This window comes from Cannabis sativa, chromosome 9 (assembly GCF_029168945.1).
Source record: "Cannabis sativa cultivar Pink pepper isolate KNU-18-1 chromosome 9, ASM2916894v1, whole genome shotgun sequence".
NCBI classification, from domain to species: Eukaryota; Viridiplantae; Streptophyta; class Magnoliopsida; order Rosales; family Cannabaceae; genus Cannabis; species Cannabis sativa.
Window position 1 is genome coordinate 18,285,298 of NC_083609.1, and position 17,655 is coordinate 18,302,952.

The 17,655-nt window shown below is 34.1% G+C and overlaps 2 protein-coding genes across 2 annotated transcripts; both read right to left on the bottom strand.

Moving 5' to 3' along the window:
* Nucleotides 1-878: 878 nt before the first annotated feature.
* LOC115722639 (probable aldo-keto reductase 2) lies at nucleotides 879-3,457 on the bottom strand. The gene is made up of 5 exons (XM_030651899.2): nucleotides 2,941-3,457; nucleotides 2,619-2,816; nucleotides 1,860-2,032; nucleotides 1,673-1,775; nucleotides 879-1,443 (listed from the first exon to the last, which is right to left on the bottom strand). Exons 1-5 carry the CDS (start codon nucleotides 3,154-3,156, stop codon nucleotides 1,105-1,107), a joined length of 1,029 nt encoding a protein of 342 aa, XP_030507759.2. The 5' UTR covers nucleotides 3,157-3,457; the 3' UTR covers nucleotides 879-1,104.
* A 3,617-nt stretch (nucleotides 3,458-7,074) lies between these two features.
* LOC115722638 (probable aldo-keto reductase 2) lies at nucleotides 7,075-10,092 on the bottom strand. Its single transcript, XM_030651898.2, has 5 exons — nucleotides 9,634-10,092; nucleotides 9,298-9,504; nucleotides 8,007-8,179; nucleotides 7,802-7,904; nucleotides 7,075-7,672 (listed from the first exon to the last, which is right to left on the bottom strand). Exons 1-5 carry the CDS (start codon nucleotides 9,847-9,849, stop codon nucleotides 7,331-7,333), a joined length of 1,041 nt encoding a protein of 346 aa, XP_030507758.2. The 5' UTR covers nucleotides 9,850-10,092; the 3' UTR covers nucleotides 7,075-7,330.
* Nucleotides 10,093-17,655: the final 7,563 nt, after the last annotated feature.

The window sequence follows — 17,655 nt, forward strand, 5'->3', positions numbered from 1 at the left end:
GTCAGGAAAATCCTGCTCAAGCAGGAACTAAGGTGCTAACTAAGAATAAGTTTCAACATTACTTGAAACTTACGAGTATTGGAGTTGGATGATTTTGTGGCTATCCTCCTAAGTGATTCCTGTTAGTTTTATGAGAGCTAAGGTGGAATGCGGTTATGCAACTCTCATACGACTAACATAACTAACTTGCTACAATTATCTGTTTCCTGTTGCAGCTAGTAACTAGTAAGGGTATGATTGACGTTTGGTTTAAGAGTTTTGGGCTATACACTTGTCTCAGACATCAGTTGTGGATTATAACAGAAGACTGATATTAAGAGAGAAACATAGGGAAACACAATGAGAAAATTGTAATGGAAGTGAGAAGAAAATTGTGAGGTTGGAGTGTTTGATCAAGAACTCCAGTGTAAAATGAATCTCGATTCTTGCTTGAGATTGATTCCCTAAGTTTTTGTGTTTAGATTGAATTTTCTACGATTATAGGTTGTAGCAAATTCTTCATTATGGTGAAACCTCTTGAGAAGAAACTGCAGTAGACCAACTTGATATTGGTTGAACCAGTATAAACCTGGTGCTATTCTGTACTTGTTTGAACATTTATTTTCGTTGTTTTATCCGTCTTTCTTGTTTTGTTCTTTATGTGCGATATATTGTTCCAACATTGATCTTGTTTGTTTCAATACTGAAGATGATTGTGTTGCTCATGCAAGATTTTGCATGCTTTGAATTTGTGCGTGTTACCATCAGATTACAACACTAACTAACCTTTCTTTAGACAGAAAAAGACTAGAAACATTAGCAAAAACAGTTCCAAAAGCCATCCAAAACTCTCACTCTTAAGGCCTCAAAGGAGTTTCCTCTCAAAAAACCTGACAAAATTATCACAAATTAAACTTTTAATATTACATCTGGTAATACAAAATCTCATAAGGCCACTTTATTCTCTAAAAACATGAACATTCAAAAACTTTACAAATAGGTAAGACAAAAGCTTGATACCCGCTTGGCAGAAAACCAATTATTCTGTAAATATACTCTAGACATGTTCACAAATGTCACTGACTTAGTAGGCGAAAACAATATGAGATGGAGAAAGACATGTTCTCACTCGCTTTTCCATGAAGATAGGGGTGGAGTCTCAGACTCCTTCCAAGTTCCTGCAGAAAACCCGTACCTGTCACCCTTTACCAAGTCTGCCGAAGCATAAGATTCAAGCTCAGCCATTTCCTCCGCTGTCAGTTTCACTGATAAGGCTCCAATATTTTGGTTCAAATTTTCAATCTTGGTAGTGCCAGGGATGGGAACTACATCATCTCCTTGGTGATGAACCCAGGCCAATGCTAACTGCGCAGGAGTGCACTCCTTTCTGGCTGCCATTTCATTGACTTTCTCGAATATAGTCTTGTTATGCTGAAGATTTTCACCTTGAAACCTTGGAAGATACTAAAAAAGAAAAAAGATAAAAGATAAGCACGTGCTATGAAAAATGATAGTAGATAAGATTGCAATCTTGGAAAGCAAAAATAAGAATATCTACCACAATATTTTCTCAGGCATGTTCCAACAGATGCATTTTGTTAGGTATTAAACAATATGTAGGTTTCAGAAACTACAAGAATGCACACATGATTCATGCTTGAGCTATACAGTTCTGTGTGGGCAATCAACAAACCTTACGAAAGTCACTTTCATGCAAATTTTCTACAAAGTTCTGTCCAGCTGAAAGGAAACCGCGTCCAAGAGGGCTGTATGCAACAATTCCAATGCCCAATTCCCTGATACATACAGAAAAGAGCATATTAGATTGTGTTGAATTACTAACCATAAAAGAAATACTTGTCATTTCCAGTAAGTGTTACCTGCATGTAGGAATAATATCTTCCTCAACATCTCTAGACCACAAGGACCATTCAAGCTGCACAGCTGTTATTGGATGAACAGCATGTGCCCTTCTGATTGTTGAAGCTGAAGCCTCTGATAGACCAATGTACTTTATTTTGCCCTCTTCAACTAGTTTCTTCAGCTCCCCAATCTTTTCACAAGAGATAAAATCAGAAATTTAAAACAGAGGGCTTTGCACAAAAGAACTAAAATCAAAATAAGCAAACAAAAGTACAGAGTTAACAGCAGTTATGTATGTTTTGAACATTTGATTTGCTATTTTGACTGTTGTAAAAACATTGTAAGTAAAATGGACAACCATTATATTCCATGACAGTTGTAATTCCCAATCAATCTACCATTGCCAATTCCCAATAATTAAATTATTCAACGAACAGAGAAGGAGAGCTGCTGGCCAATTAAGGAGAATAATTCCCTCGTCAGCAATGTGTTATTGTATTTTAGTCAATGAAACCAAATATGTCTTGATGTTTCACTTTTTCCAATTGCATAATCAAAAAATATAATTAGTTTAAGTTTCGTTTGTCAAAGAGAAACAAAAGCTTTAAAATCGGTCACTGATGGAGTTAATGAGGTTCAATCTATTACAACTACCTTAATACCACTTTATGAAAATCTATTACTTGACTCATTAAATCTATTTTGACTAATACTTTCAATCAATTTTTGGAAAACCATGGAAAAAAGAAAAAGAAAGAAAGAAAGATGAAACAGACCGTGACTTCAATGGGCAAACTAGTGTCGATCCGATGCTGGTAATAGAGATCCACACAATCAACTTGGAGCCGCTTCAGGCTGGCCTCGCAGGAGGCTCTAACATACGCCGGATCACCTCGAATCTCCTGCTTGCCGTCGGCAAAGCGTATTCCAAACTTGGTTGCTAGCTCAACTTTCTCCCTCACCCCTTGAAGCGCCTAATTACCCATAATTTAATTTCAATTGAAAATTCAAAAGTTGATCAGTCCCAAAGTCCCAGACAAAAACAGCGGAAAGAATAAAACATAATACGAAATAAGTGTGGAAAAGAAGAGAAGCAACCTTTCCGAGAAGGATTTCGTTAGTGAATGGGCCATAGACGTCAGATGTGTCGAGGAAAGTTACGCCAGAATGAATGGCGTGGTGGATGAGAGCGATCATGTCCGTGTCGGGCTTGGGTGGACCGTAGAAGGCCGACATGCCCATGCATCCCAGGCCCTGAGCCGAGACTTGCAGACCTTGTGAACCCAGCTTAGTCCTTCTCACTACTGTTGCCATTTTTGTTTCAAATACAGAAAGAGGTTGTAAACAGTTAACAGAGTTAGAGTAGTAAGTGACTGAATGTTGGGGTGGGCTTCTTTTTTATAGACTGTGAACGAAGAAGACAAAGATGAATCTGCAGTACTTTTGAATTGGAGGATGATCTAAAGTCAAAAGTCAACCATTCCATATCTGTAGTCATGTTTGTGTCACCTCTTACGTTTTATTCATCTCAAAAGTCAGTTTTTTTGGTCACTTACGTGTCTTCTACAACAAGAGAAGGTTCTCTTACTTCAATTGGGGAAGAAAAGTCGGTTTCTTTTGTCAAGTTTTACTCTTCACATGTTTACAAATAAGGAATCAAACAGTGGTGTGGTGAGGGAGTCCAATTTTTTACATTTCTTTATTTAAATTATATATTATATTAATTAAATTTACTCTTTGATATTTTATTAATTTTATTGGAATATTTTTCACAAGACTTAATTAATTAAGTTAATATTTTTTTTTTTTTGAAAATATAATGTATATATATTTATTTTTTATGGGCAAATAATTTCCCTTTCAACTTAGTTAATTTTTTTTCTCTTACATAAGTTAAAAATTTTATAATTTTGTGTGTTTAAATTTTCTATGTTATTTTCCTTTAAAAAATCTATATTATTTTTTCTTAAAAATTAAAAAAAAAATTAATGTTAGTTATCATAATATTTTTTTAATATTAAAATTACAAATTCATTTTTAATTATTTAAAAGTTTATTTTGTTTGCTTTTTTAGGTGAAGTTTATTTTGTTTTTAATCTCCATTTGATTTGAATCATTGGTTATACTAAATAATGCTTTGTAAATTTACTATATATTTATTTTTCAAAATGATAGAGAAAAAATGTTAAGATAAGAATATATTTACAAGCTATACTAATTTAAAAGAGTATATGTGTAATAAGAAAAAAAAAAAAAAACCCAAAATATTATCATTTGCATGTAATTTATTTGTATTGTGAAGTAATATATATTCTAAAAGGATATATGTGTAATTCAATATAAAAAAGCCTAAAAACATTGACACTTTTATATAAGTTATAGATTTATTAAATAATAAAAAAAAAAGAATTTAATTAAATAAGGAAGAAAAAAAATAGAAAAACTTCTCTCACAAATTTTCTAAGAAATACCATTAAAGGTAATGAATTTTATTACTTTTTTTTAATTATTTTTGTAAAGTAAATTTATAATAATAATTTTATCTTTAAAATATGTCTTATAAAATAACTACCATATATTATAGTTTAACATATTATAGTTTTGCAGAGTATTCCAAATTACTTTATGTCGACCGCTAAAGTGCCAAAATCGATATGTGATGAGCTTGACAGATTCGTTGCTCTTTTGGTGGGCATGGAGGAAGGAGAGATATCGTTATTGTGCCCTGAAAAGCTGGACTGAAATATGCCAACCGAAGAGGTGTGGAGGATTGGGATTTAGAAAGTTTCATGTTATGATCAACTTGGCCTTGCTTGCGAAATTGTCTTGGATGATTCTTAAGGGCGAAGATAAGGTGTGGATGCGCATTATGATTTCCAAGTATTGTTACAATTCTGATGCTTGGAGTATTGGTAGACATGGGGGTGATTCTCGGGGCTAGCAAGGCATGCTTGAGGCTCGTGCCATATGCCAAGAGGGTGCTGGTTTTCTGATTGGGAGTGGAAGTTTGAATTTATGGGATAGGCCATGGATACCGGGAAGATCTTTGGAAGAGATTAAGGATAGCTTCAGCTATAATAGAACGCAAGCATTTTTGAAGGTTTCAGATTTATTTGTGAAAGGAACTAAAGATTGGAATGTGGACGTTATCAGGGCCTATTTTGATGGGGATATTGCCTCTTCTATCCTTAGCATCAAACCATAAAATGGTGAAGAAGATGTTCTATTTTGGAAAGCTTCAAAGTCGGGTATGTTCTCGGTCAAGAGTGCGTACTGGGTGAGCCAATGCCACAAATTCAGACATCCAGATCAATTGTGGAAAGACCTGTAGAGGTTTAAGATGCATCCTCGCTTAAAGCTCCTGTTGTGAAAAATTTGGTCTCAGTGTCTACCTTTTAAGGCAAGGCTGGGTTTTATTGAGCAGGAAAAATGACAGTGTGTTTTTTGCAACATGGCAGTTGAACATTTATCCTGCCAGTGCAATCTCACCAGGGGTCTGTGGTTCAAGAGTAAGTGGGGAATTTGAATTGAGTGCATGAATTGGAACTCTACAAGGGATTTTGGGTCTTGGTGGTCGAAAATTAAAGAGAATGAGTTGAAGTTGTTTGTCGTCTGTTTGTGTGAGACTATCTGGAAATGGAGAAACAGGGTGGTTTTTGAAGGAATTTGCTACAACATTGCTTTGATCGACAAGGATATAGCCGCGAGATACACTGAAATGGTGATTGTGATGTCTGATTTGGATAATTGTGAGATGATTTCGGTGCCTCTCTGCAGCTCTATGGAGGTCCCTTTGGGGGATGTCTGCTGCCTTCGAACGGATGCTTTTGTGGTTATGTTTGATGTTGGTTTAGCGGTGTTGGAAATTGTGGGGGAGAGTTTGGAGAGTGCTTGGGTTGTCACGAATTTTATCAAGGTCTCGGGTGTACTAGAAGGTGAGCTGCAGGCTATCCTGCTTGCTCTTCGCAATGCTAAGGATAGAGGTATTTCTATTCTTCATATTCAACCGAATTCCTTAGTGGCAGTGCAGGCTTTCAGATCGGGTTACCTGCCTTTCGCCTAGGGCTCTTACCCTGTTTCTGATGCTTGCTTAGCTCTGTGTAAAAGTTTTAATGTGGTCAGTTTAACTCCTATTTCTCGTTGTTTAAACTTTTGTGCGGATGCACTTGCGATTTGGGCCAGATGTGCCAAGGCAAAGACTGTGGGTTGTTTAAGGGATGTAGCCCCCTTTGTGGCTACTAAAATGGTGTAATCCATTTGTTTTGTTTTCAATAAAATGGTTAATTATCCAAAAAAAAATATATATTAATTATAGTTTAACTCAAAAGGGTAATTTAATAAATTTAAGCATTTCAATTACTTTTTTCGATAAAATAAACAAGATAAATCACTATCATTCTATTTCTGAGTAGTTTTAGTAAACAACATATTACAAATATTGATTTTGATTATTCATTTATTCAGTTACATTTCTCTATTACTTTATTCTGATTCCCAAAAATATATAATGATAAGTTTGACCTATTGTATTTCATTTTAAATACAGTGTTATAAGCTGTAAAACTTTTGATATATATGGTATGTAAACTTAGAGTATTATTATTGGACATCAAATGTGTATTCACTTAGGACATGATTCACAACCAGTTGAGAATTGTTGAATATGTCCATGTGGTTAGCTCGTACTTCATGTGCCAGCTTGAGGCCGACTATTAAGGCTTCGTATTTAGGCTCATTGTGATTTTTCCCAGTGTGTTAATGCACTGGTAAAAATAAGAATTTTTTCAGTGCACATTTTTGCTGGAAAAAGTTAAGACTTTTCCTAGCGCGTTAATGTTCTGGTAAAAGTAAGACTTTCCCTAACATATATTTTTGATGGCAAAAGTCTAACTTTTACTAGAGCATTTAGGCCCTCGGAAAAGTTATTTTTACCGACGATTTGCGTTTTGTGCTGGCAAAAATTCCAATACCAATACAGATTTGCGAGTGCAAAAATGTGCTGATAAAAATAAAATTAGTTTTGCAGCATAATCATAGCTTTTGTCAGCATCATAAAAATGTGGTAGAAAAGTCTCATTAATTTCTTGTTGTGAGTAGTGGTATGTATCTCAGTTTTAACACAGAGAAGTCGGAAGTTTATGTTTCTCATCGAGAGACATTGTAAGGTCACTTTCAAAGTCCTCAACCACAGAGACATAGCAATACTTATATGCTCCCGTATAGCTAGAGTACTGATCAAACCTTCATTTTCTTGCTGTTATATGCTAATTAAATTCAAACATACGACAACATATTCAAACTTGAAGCAAATAAAGGAAATAGGTATAGCAGAAGAACTGAAACACGCATATATAAATCACACAATGAAAACTAAGACATCTGCCACCCGTTTTGACTGAAAATATTTTCTTATTTTATTAACAAAAACACACACAGAAGATGTCGTCTTCTCAGAGATGGCAATGATTGGATGATCAGGATTACATGTTCACTCGGATGACGGCCATGAAGAAAGTGGTGGAGTTTCAGAGTCCCTCCAAGTAGTTAAGGACTGATCATATCTATCACCTTTAACTGCACCTCCAGCAGCCAAAGACTCAAGCTCGACCATTTCTTCTGGTGTGAGTTTCACAGACAGGGCACCAACATTCTGGTCAAAGTTCTCAATCTTGGTTGTTCCCGGGATGGGAGCGACGTCGTTTCCCTGGTGGTGAACCCATGCCAATGCTAGCTGTGATGGGCTGCATCCTTTTCTTGCTGCGATCTCCTTCACTTGCTCGTATATCTTTTGATTGTGTTCCATGTTTTCAGGTTGAAACCTTGGTAGATTCTGTAATAACAATATTATATCTTTATATATATTTATATATATATATACATATAAACAAATAATTTCACTGTATAGTAATATATATATGGCCAGGAATTTGTACACATTTTATTACGTATACGCGCGTACCTTCCGAAAGTCATCATCGGAAAGAGTTTCCACAATCTTGGGGCCAGCTGACATGAATCCTCTTCCAAGTGGACTGTATGCCACAATACCAGTACCTAGTTCCCTAAATAAAAACATAAGATATATAAAAATTACAAGGTAAATATACTTTGGCCGTAAATTTCACAATAAAAAAAATAATAATATTAAGTGTAATTCTATTCACCTGCAAGTAGGAATAATATCTTCCTCAGTATCTCTGGTCCACAAAGACCATTCCAACTGAACAGCTGTAATTGGATGAACAGCATGAGCTCTTCTTATGGTTGAAGCGGATGCCTCCGATAATCCAATGTACTTTATTTTACCTTCTTCAACTAGTTTCTTCAGCTCTCCAATCTATTTGTATCATTTGATAAATAATATAAAAAACTATATACATCTATCTATTCAACCAAGAACAATATACTATTCATTGTTAACACTTTAAAGTGTCCCTTTGCATTTCTTGATGTTTAAACATTAGAGAGTAAGAAAAATAATTCATTTTTCATTATAATACTATACCTATACAAAGAGTTTTTGTGACCATATGGGAAAAATATTAAGAGATTTATATGCTGCTTATTTGATCAATTAATTATGAGTTATTTTTTGTTAAGAATTTGTTATAAGTATTGTTAGAGGGTTATACTAATAGAAATATGATTATTAATACAATTTAATTGAGAATTATAATATTGGGCACTTATAATACCTACTACTTTAATATAAAGTTCTACTTATTTTACTTTAATAAACTATATAAAAAATTACTAATTATAAGATGACACCTAATAATAGTGGCGGGAGACTCCTAGCAATGCTCTAATTTACCAAAGAGAGGATAATATTAACTGGTTAACTAGTATTAGTAGAAGTTATTAGAGGAAAAAAGAAGCTACTAATTACCGTGACTTAGACAATCTCTAATGGGAGATTTAAAATTTGTGTTAAATTTAGTACAAAAAATGAGTTTGTATTATATTTAGCCCATTATTTATAATTGTGCTTCAATGCACAAGATGTAAAATAAGAAAAAAAAACAATTGATTATATTGATGCCCATTTCATATTTTTTTTTGAGAATATACAAAATTTATTATTTTTTATTCTTTTATTATTTATAAATAATGGTAATATATATGGTAAATAAAGTAAATAAAATTTAGTAAAAGCTAATGAATCACAATAATTAGTCACATTATAGTAAATAAAAAAGTAACATTTATTATAAGCTAAATTTAGCACAATGCTATATCTTGTGCTAAATTTAACAAAACTCTTTTAGCATGTGTCAAATTTAACACACTTTTTCTAATACCTATAATTTGTTTTTAGGTGTGCTAAAATATAGTAATATACCTTTTTTTTTTTTGTGAGACTTTATTAGAAGTGCTCTTATAGAACTACTTAGACTACTTTAAATAGTTATAGGAGTGCATAAACGCGTAAATAAATAATAAAAAAAAAATTACCGTGACTTCGATGGGGACACGTGTATCAATCCGATGCTGGTAATAGAGATCAATATAATCCACTTGAAGTCTCTTCAGGCTGGCCTCGCAAGCAGCTCTTACATACGTTGGGTCACCTTTCACCTCAAAATTCTCCCCACCCTCATCGTATTTGATCCCAAATTTAGTAGCCACTTGAACCTTTTCTCTCATTCCTCCCTTAAGCGCCTGTTTTCCATTTTATTTTTTTTTTATAAAAAAAAAAAATAATATTAATAAAAAGCTAATAATACAATATTAATAGATAATAAAAATGAAAAAGACTGTATATTATATAGTATATATATAAAAACAAACCTTGCCGAGAAGGATCTCATTGGTGAATGGTCCGTAAATGTCGGAGGTATCTAGAAAGGTAATACCAGAGTTGATGGCGTGGTGGAGAAGAGCGATCATGTCAGATTCCGGCTTCGGTGGGCCGTAGTAGGCCGACATGCCCATGCAGCCCAATCCCTGAGCTGATACCTCCAGCCCTTCTGACCCCAATTTGATCATCCTTTTCGCTGTCGTCATTTGATTTCTCTATATATGCTTTCTTTCTCTGAGAGTAGTGGAACTGTTTTGTATTGATTGATTTCATATGTTTAGTGCCTGTACATTATATAGCCATATATGTATATAAATTAATTGAGAAAATTATTTATTATTTGTATGTTATAATATTAATTATCTTATTGGGGGGTTTAAGTGTGAAAAAAAAAATTAAAAGTGTGAATGAATAAATGCCTAGCTAGTGGTTGTTAGTGAGAATGATGAATGATGATGATACTACGGGACAACTCAAATATATATAATATAAATTGGTTTGATCGAATAAATTGTTATAAAAGAACAGTACATACATGTAAGCTATTTGGACACTAACTCTGTAATTAATTAGCAATATTATTGAGCTTTTTCTTTAAAAAGAAAGAAAGAAAGAAAGAAAAGAGATATTACATGTATTTGGACACTAACCCTTAATTAATTAGCAATATATTCAAAATTATTGAGGTCTTTTTTATTTGTAAAAGATATAACATAATGGGGCTGCGCATAATATAGTACTCTGCTTATTCTCGTACTCGTAGTGCAAATAAATAAAAATGAGGCGGCTAATCATACTGTATAAAATAAATGTGAAAAAACATATAAAATTATTCGGATTGACGAGTTCTTCAAGGACTTTGAAAGAATTTGATTAATTTTGGACACATATGTTTGTTCCACACCATGCAAATAGATACACCAAAAAAAGAATTTAGGTGGCGTTAGTGATAATGAAAATTGAGGAATGAACAAAAAAAAAAGTAATAAAATTAACGGAATAAGAAAATAATAAAGTGATTATGTTATTGAGCATTTTTAGTAGGTAGAAGGAGTGAGCACTGAATTACACATGTTGAAGGATTAAGATTAATGTTGATGAAATGTTTGAGAGTAAAAACAATATAGTTTTGGTTGGGTTGCTCGAAATAATGATGGCCATCTGGTGGAGGCTAAGAACGGTAGAGGCTTGGCATGGTTAGTCTGGTGCTTGCAGAAGCTCTTGGTGTGAAAGAAACTTTGAGTTGGCGACAATGTCGGTCTTGAGATTGGGTGGGCCTTAGGAAAAATAAAATTGGGCCAAGATGCAAAATGGCCCTAAATCTAAGAATTAAGTTAATAAAATGTCTCTTTTTAAAAAAAAAAATTAACAAAATGTCCTTTTTAGTTAAAAATTTGATGATAAAATTATAATTATAACTTTTAATAATTAAGTGTTTGATATAATTATTTTGCACAATAGTATATCGTTTTTATGTGCAATAATATATTAAAAAAAACTGAAATGTAGTATATACATTATATATATATTTTTTGAAATAACTGAAAGGTAGTATATTAGTTTAACATTGTAGTATATTATTTTAATGTGCTATGGTATATAATGAACGAAAGACGAAAAATTAAAAAATATAGAATATTAGTTTAAGTTTGAGGTATAGTTATATTTCACTAGGAAATATGGTCTTTATGTTCATTAGTATATCATGAAGGAAAGAAAAAGAAAAAAAAACACGTGGAATATTAAATTAAGTTTTTGGTATATATATATATATATCTTCCACTATATTGGTGGTATGGTATATTAATTTTTCATTATAGTATCTATGCTTATGATTGCAGAATATAGTTTTTATATGCTATTATATATCGTGGAAAAAAATTATTTAATAGTATATTAGTTTAAGTTTATGGTATATTTATATTGGTCTAAGGTATATCGTTTGTATGTGATATGTATATCGTAAAGGATATAAAAAAAAAACTATTAAATATTAATTTAGGTATGAGTTATAGTTATATTTGACTGAGGTATATTGATTTTATGTTCATTGGCATTTCATGAAGGAAAGAACAAGAAAAAAAAACTTGTGGAATATTAAATTAAATTTTTTGTATAATTTTTTTTTTCACTATGCTGGTGGTATATTAATTTTTGACTATGGTATATCTACTTATTATTGTGGTATATAGTTTTTGTATGCTACTGTATATTGTGGAAAGCAATTCATTTAATAGTTTATTAGTTTAAGTTTGTGATATATGTATATTGGTTTAAAGTATATTGTTTGTATAACATACGATATATTAATAAAAAATTAATTATATGGTTAAATAACATATTAGACAACAACAACAACAACAGTATCAAAATCTAAAAGAATATAATATATAATACCTTTTATATAATGAAAAAATAGTTGACAAAAAATCAGTAGAGAGGTATTGATTTATTGTTTTTCATAAATTCTATTAAAGGAATAAAGCATGGGTGATTCTACAACACACTCCCTTAAAAGGGATGTACTGGTGCACCCTTAACTTGTTTCGGTATCCAGAAAAAAAATTTAGTCTAATTTTTTTTCATATTCATGTACGTTATAGCTATTTAAGATATCCTACAAAATTTTAAAAAATTCGGAATAATGTACAATATAAAAAATAATGTTCAAACAGTCTATTTTACACGCGTATAAAATAAAATAGTCACGCGTGCAACACACTGTTTGAACATAATTTTCGGCATGTTAAACTTTTCCAAATTTCTTAAAATTTTGCAGGATGTCTTAAATAACTATAACGTACATGACCATGAGAAAAAATTTGACTAAGAAATTATTTCGGATGCTAAAACAGATAGTGGTGCATCAATATATCCATTTTAAGGGGGTGCATTATAGAATTTTCCTAAAACATATAATACATTTTATATAATGAATGGTATTTTAGGTATTCAAAAGTAAAAAATGACATTTACTTTATTATTTTAAAAAAAGGACATTAACTATCTATAGAGATAGAAATGGAACCATTTACTTACATTTTCAAATAAAATTATTGGCCCTTTATGTTAAAAATATGTGGTATTTTCGAAAAATATACAAAAAAATATGTATATTTTATAGAAAAAAAATCATTTTTTTAGGCTCCTAGACTGGGTGGGCCCTAGAGTCTACGCCTTGTCCAAGCCCAACCTTGATTGGCTGAAGGATAACCAAAGGGGTGGTGTGGTAGTTGAAACAAATATTATGGTTATTGTTCAAAGTTCTGTTCGTAAGACTTTTGCTTTGGTTTCTGTATTATACACCGAGTGTCAAGAGTTATTGTCTGTTTTATATAATATTGTTTTATGTTGTAAAGTGATCTCCTAATCAAATTGCTCACCACTTGGCTAGACCATCTCATTTCAATACCAATTACAGCTTTAGTGACTACTACTTTTATTGCTTTGCTTCATATAACTGATCAGAAAGATTCTATAATAAGAAAAAAAAAATTATAGAAAATTACATATATATATCCTTCCATAAAAATAAAATATATATTGTATAATAAATAATTTAGTAATATTACCTTTAAATTTTATATACATCCTTAATACTTTCCTTTTGACACAAAATAACTTTAAAGAAAATAACAATTTATTCTATCCATCACCCCTCTCTCTCTTTAAACTCTCCATCATTCCAATTTCCCAACATTCTTTCCTTCTAGTTAAACATAGTATACATGTCCCATCAGGGCCGCCCTGAAACAAAGTGGGCCATAGAGAAAAAAAAAATTGGGCTTTTATGTTAGAAAAAATGTGGTATTTTTCAAAATCGATAAAAAAAATGTATAATTTTAAAATAAAAAAAAAATTAGGCCCCTGGGCTGGGTGGGCCCTAGGCACAGGCCTAGCCCGCCTATGCCCAGGGTTGGGCCTGTGTGCCATCTAACAATTATGTATCTATATTAACTGTTAACCTAGAAATTTATTCCAGTGATGTGGACATCTGTTAGTTTTATGGTACTAAATCAGGTACACAGCAGAAATGTTTTGTATTATCTGATTATCATTGTACCATATCCCAATAAATCTCCAGATGTGTATACATTAAATCAAAACATGAAGTAATAAGTGACAATGTTCGTTCATAAGTACGCAATTCAGCGTCCAGCTTATCTATGTCGAACGAGTTTCAATTGTTAATCATAACAGATAAAACAAATTGGTTAAACTCAGGTGATAAGCTGTTGAGAACAAATTATACTCTTTGCTCTCTTGATAAGACAATTCCAAGATAGTTGCTATCTGGAATTTCAAGTTCATCATGAGTGTGAAGTGATACTCTAACGAGGAGTCATCTTTGCACTTTAGAGTTCATTTGCAAATGGATATACTAAATGAGGATTGGGGTGAGGGTTGTTCATTTTGACACTATAAATATCAATAAATAGAAAACAAAATTACATGGTTCAAATAAATTCATACACAAATACTAAAAATAACAAGTAAAGAAAATATGTTTGCAAAAATATCAAAATTAAACATATTAATTATTTTTTAAGGTTTCCAACAAAATAAAATACAGTGTCCCTGTAGGCGAGATGTTGTATACCAAAATGGTACGTTTTACATTTATCAACTCGTAAGCGCACGAATCTTTATTGTAGTATGGAGATTGTGAAGAACGAGGTCGAACCCATGAAAATTGCGTGAAATCGAAGAAAATACTAATTTAATCTAAGCTATTACAACTCTAACCTAGTTCCAAAAATGGTGAGGTTTTTTGTAACAAAATAAAATAAAGTGTTTAAACTATAAAAATGACAGTAACAGATATTTTCAGTAATATTTGGGGATATTATTAAGGGTTCAGAATCCACTTAAGTGTATATAAAAATATTTATGTTTATATTGATTCTCATAATTGAATCAAACCAATTATTTTCTAACAAAAAATAGATTTTATTTTGCTTTAAAATTATAACTTCTAAGCATTAAATGTGAAACAATTTAATGTAAATACAAAAAAAAAAGAATATTATTTTTAATAAAATGTAGAACCAAGCATTAATAAGTTCTAACTATCAAAAATACGTGATATTAAAGATGAAAGAAAATTATTTTAAGAAGCGAAAATCATAAGCATATATTGTACTGAGAATCAAAATAAAAATAAATACTTAATTAAAAACACTAGGTTTCATCGTCCTCCTTAATAATAAGGGAACTTAGAAACCCATAACAAAATTAACTAACAAAAGCGATAAACTAACACTGACCGCCTCGAGCGTTTTCTCTAAATTTTTCTGTCTGAAACTCTGAAACTGTAACTAAATTTTAAAAACCTAAACTTCTATTTATAGAAGTGTTGACCGAGATTTTCGGCAACTATTAAAATATGATTATAATATTGGGCTGTAAGAAAGCGAGATAAGGATTTTTACGTGGTTGGGGCGTTAATGAGCCTTAGTCCACGAGTCTTTGTTATTGATGGATGTATTTAATACAGATTCCACACTTGAGGGAATGTTACCCTTATAAATACAGAGAATGTTCTTGGTGAGTATTTACTCTTCTTGCTCATATGCAACCCAAGATTCTCCATCCCATTAAATGAGCTTTGAGGGGGTATTTATAGTGTTTTGGTGGGGTAATCCCTAGAATTGTTCTTACAAACGTATCTGTAAGTATCCATAAAGTTGGGTATTCCCAATGAATATACCATGAGTAATGCATGGTCAAATCCCTAGGTGCTGTAGGGTTTTTATGAGGAATGTCATTTTTGCCTTGTGATTGATGTGACTCTTCGCAGAGTAGCCGTCGCTAGACTTAAATGATCATTACTGTGGCGCTGCTGTTTGGAGGTTGTGCCGTCAGACTTTATTGCGTGTTGCAGTCCCAACACGCTTCCTCCCATGCAGCATTAAATGCGACTTGATTGCTCAGGAGAAGCCTGACACTTCGCGGAGAGACTTTATGCTATGCGAGCTTCCGGGAGCACCTTGTACTCTGGGTGCCTCCTCCGGGACTTATGCCCAGGGTACTTCCTTGTGGCATTCAAAGACTTAGCAAATGTTTACAAGTTATTTGATCCACGTGTCCCTGCTTGATTGGTCCACGTATATTGGGCGAAATCAGGGGCAACATTTACCCCCCAAGCCTTGTTTACTTGAAAAATAAACCAAGGCTTGCTTAGGTGCCTCCGGTTGACTCCTCGGTTCCCTGGCTCAAGCTCAGAGCGCGTGGGGGCATATTTAATGATGACATTTAATGCAGCGATTCGCTTTTTGCAGAGGTGTCTCCGGCCGACTCCTCGGTTTCCCAGCACGAGCTTGGGGCGCGTGAGGGTGCATCTAATGATGGCATTAAATGCAGCGATTCGCTTTTTTGCAGAGGTCGATTCGTTTCACGCCCCTTGATTGATGTGGCGCATTAATGGTGTCAGACGGATACTCAAACGTTTCCACCGCCTTTATGGCAACTCAATCTGACCCGTTGATCTTTGGGTATTTGAATCGTGCATTTCCCCCACCGTACGATTGGTAGGTGGTGACGCCTGTTCCTCATGCATTTTTGCCTATAAAAGCCACCATCTTTCCTTCATTTCGGTTACTTTCCATTCCTTGCCATTTTTGCACGAATTTCCCAGAGAGAAAATTCTTCAAAAACAGCACGAACCTTCTGAACACTTTGCCATTTTTTCCCAGTTTTTCCTTGCTTGTTGTTATCAGTCCTTCTCGTCTTTACTCGACTAAACTCAGGACCCCCAATTCAACACTTCACTGTAAGTTTCTTGCATCATTTGGTAATGACATGCTTTTACTTACTTTGTTCGTTTTTTCTGGGTTCGCACTTTGAGATTTCTGGGCATGCAAGTCTTTAAGTTTTTCATGTATTCTGTTTTGTGTTTACTGCTTTAGTTGTAGGATCGCCATTATTATGCCTCTGTTATTATCGTGCATTTTCGTTGAAGAGGACCATATGTTCTTCGTTCAACGGTTGCTTAGGGCATAGAATGGGGTCTTTTTCTTTCTGTTCCCCTTACTGTGTAAAACCACCTTCTGCGATTTTACTGCACCCGACACTTGTTCAGGGAATCTTTCTAGGGTTTCCTATGTGACACGTGTCCGGAGGGGGCCTCTTTCCAGCAATTAGGGGACCCCCATTCCCTTTTTCTTGACTTAGGGTTTGGTATGGGACCTAACTGCTGGAATTTTCTCTTTCTTTTTTGTTTTTCACAGAATACAAAATGTCTGCCTCTGGTTCGAAGTCTTCGAAGAAGAGCGGGAAACGCATGGCCACTCTGGAAGAGGTTTCCCTGGGACCCGTTGCCTAGGAGGGGTATAAGTCCCGAGCAACCGGGTGGAAAGCGGCTGAGCTTCATTCCACCTTAACCTATCCCCATCAACTGGAGAATATTATGGACGTTGCCGGGATCAAACCTTCCACTTCGGGGACCTATAACCGGCCACCTCGCGACTCAGAGACGCCTAACCACAATTACGGCGGCTTCGGAGCCTGGAGCCAGACACACCTAATGGCCGGTGCCATGCTCCCACTTCAGGACTATTTTGTTAATTTCCTTGTTTTTGTCGGCCTTGCGCCATACCAACTCATTCCTCAAGCTTATCGCCTGCTTTCAGGCTTATTTATTTTTATGCCGCCCGCGGATGGGGATCTCCCCGCCCGGCGGAAATTTTGTATTTTTATGAACTTGTATCCGTCCCCAAGAAAGGGGACAAACTTAAGGACGGTTTCTATGGGTTCCGGATCCATCCCGCTAACGAGGGGGTGGTTCTGTATAATAGGCAGACTCACGTCAAGGAGTATCGCCATCGCTTTTTCTTTTCCTCCGGGTTCAGGGCAGTGGATCACCCGGAGCTCCTTACTGAGTGGGTGAGGATCCCACCCTATCAGCGTACGGCCCCTACTCAGACCTTCCTCCGGAGGGCCCAAGCCTTTGCCTCCTACGACCGCGCCGATCTCGATGTCGGGGGTTTGGTCACCACGGAAAACTGCAGGAA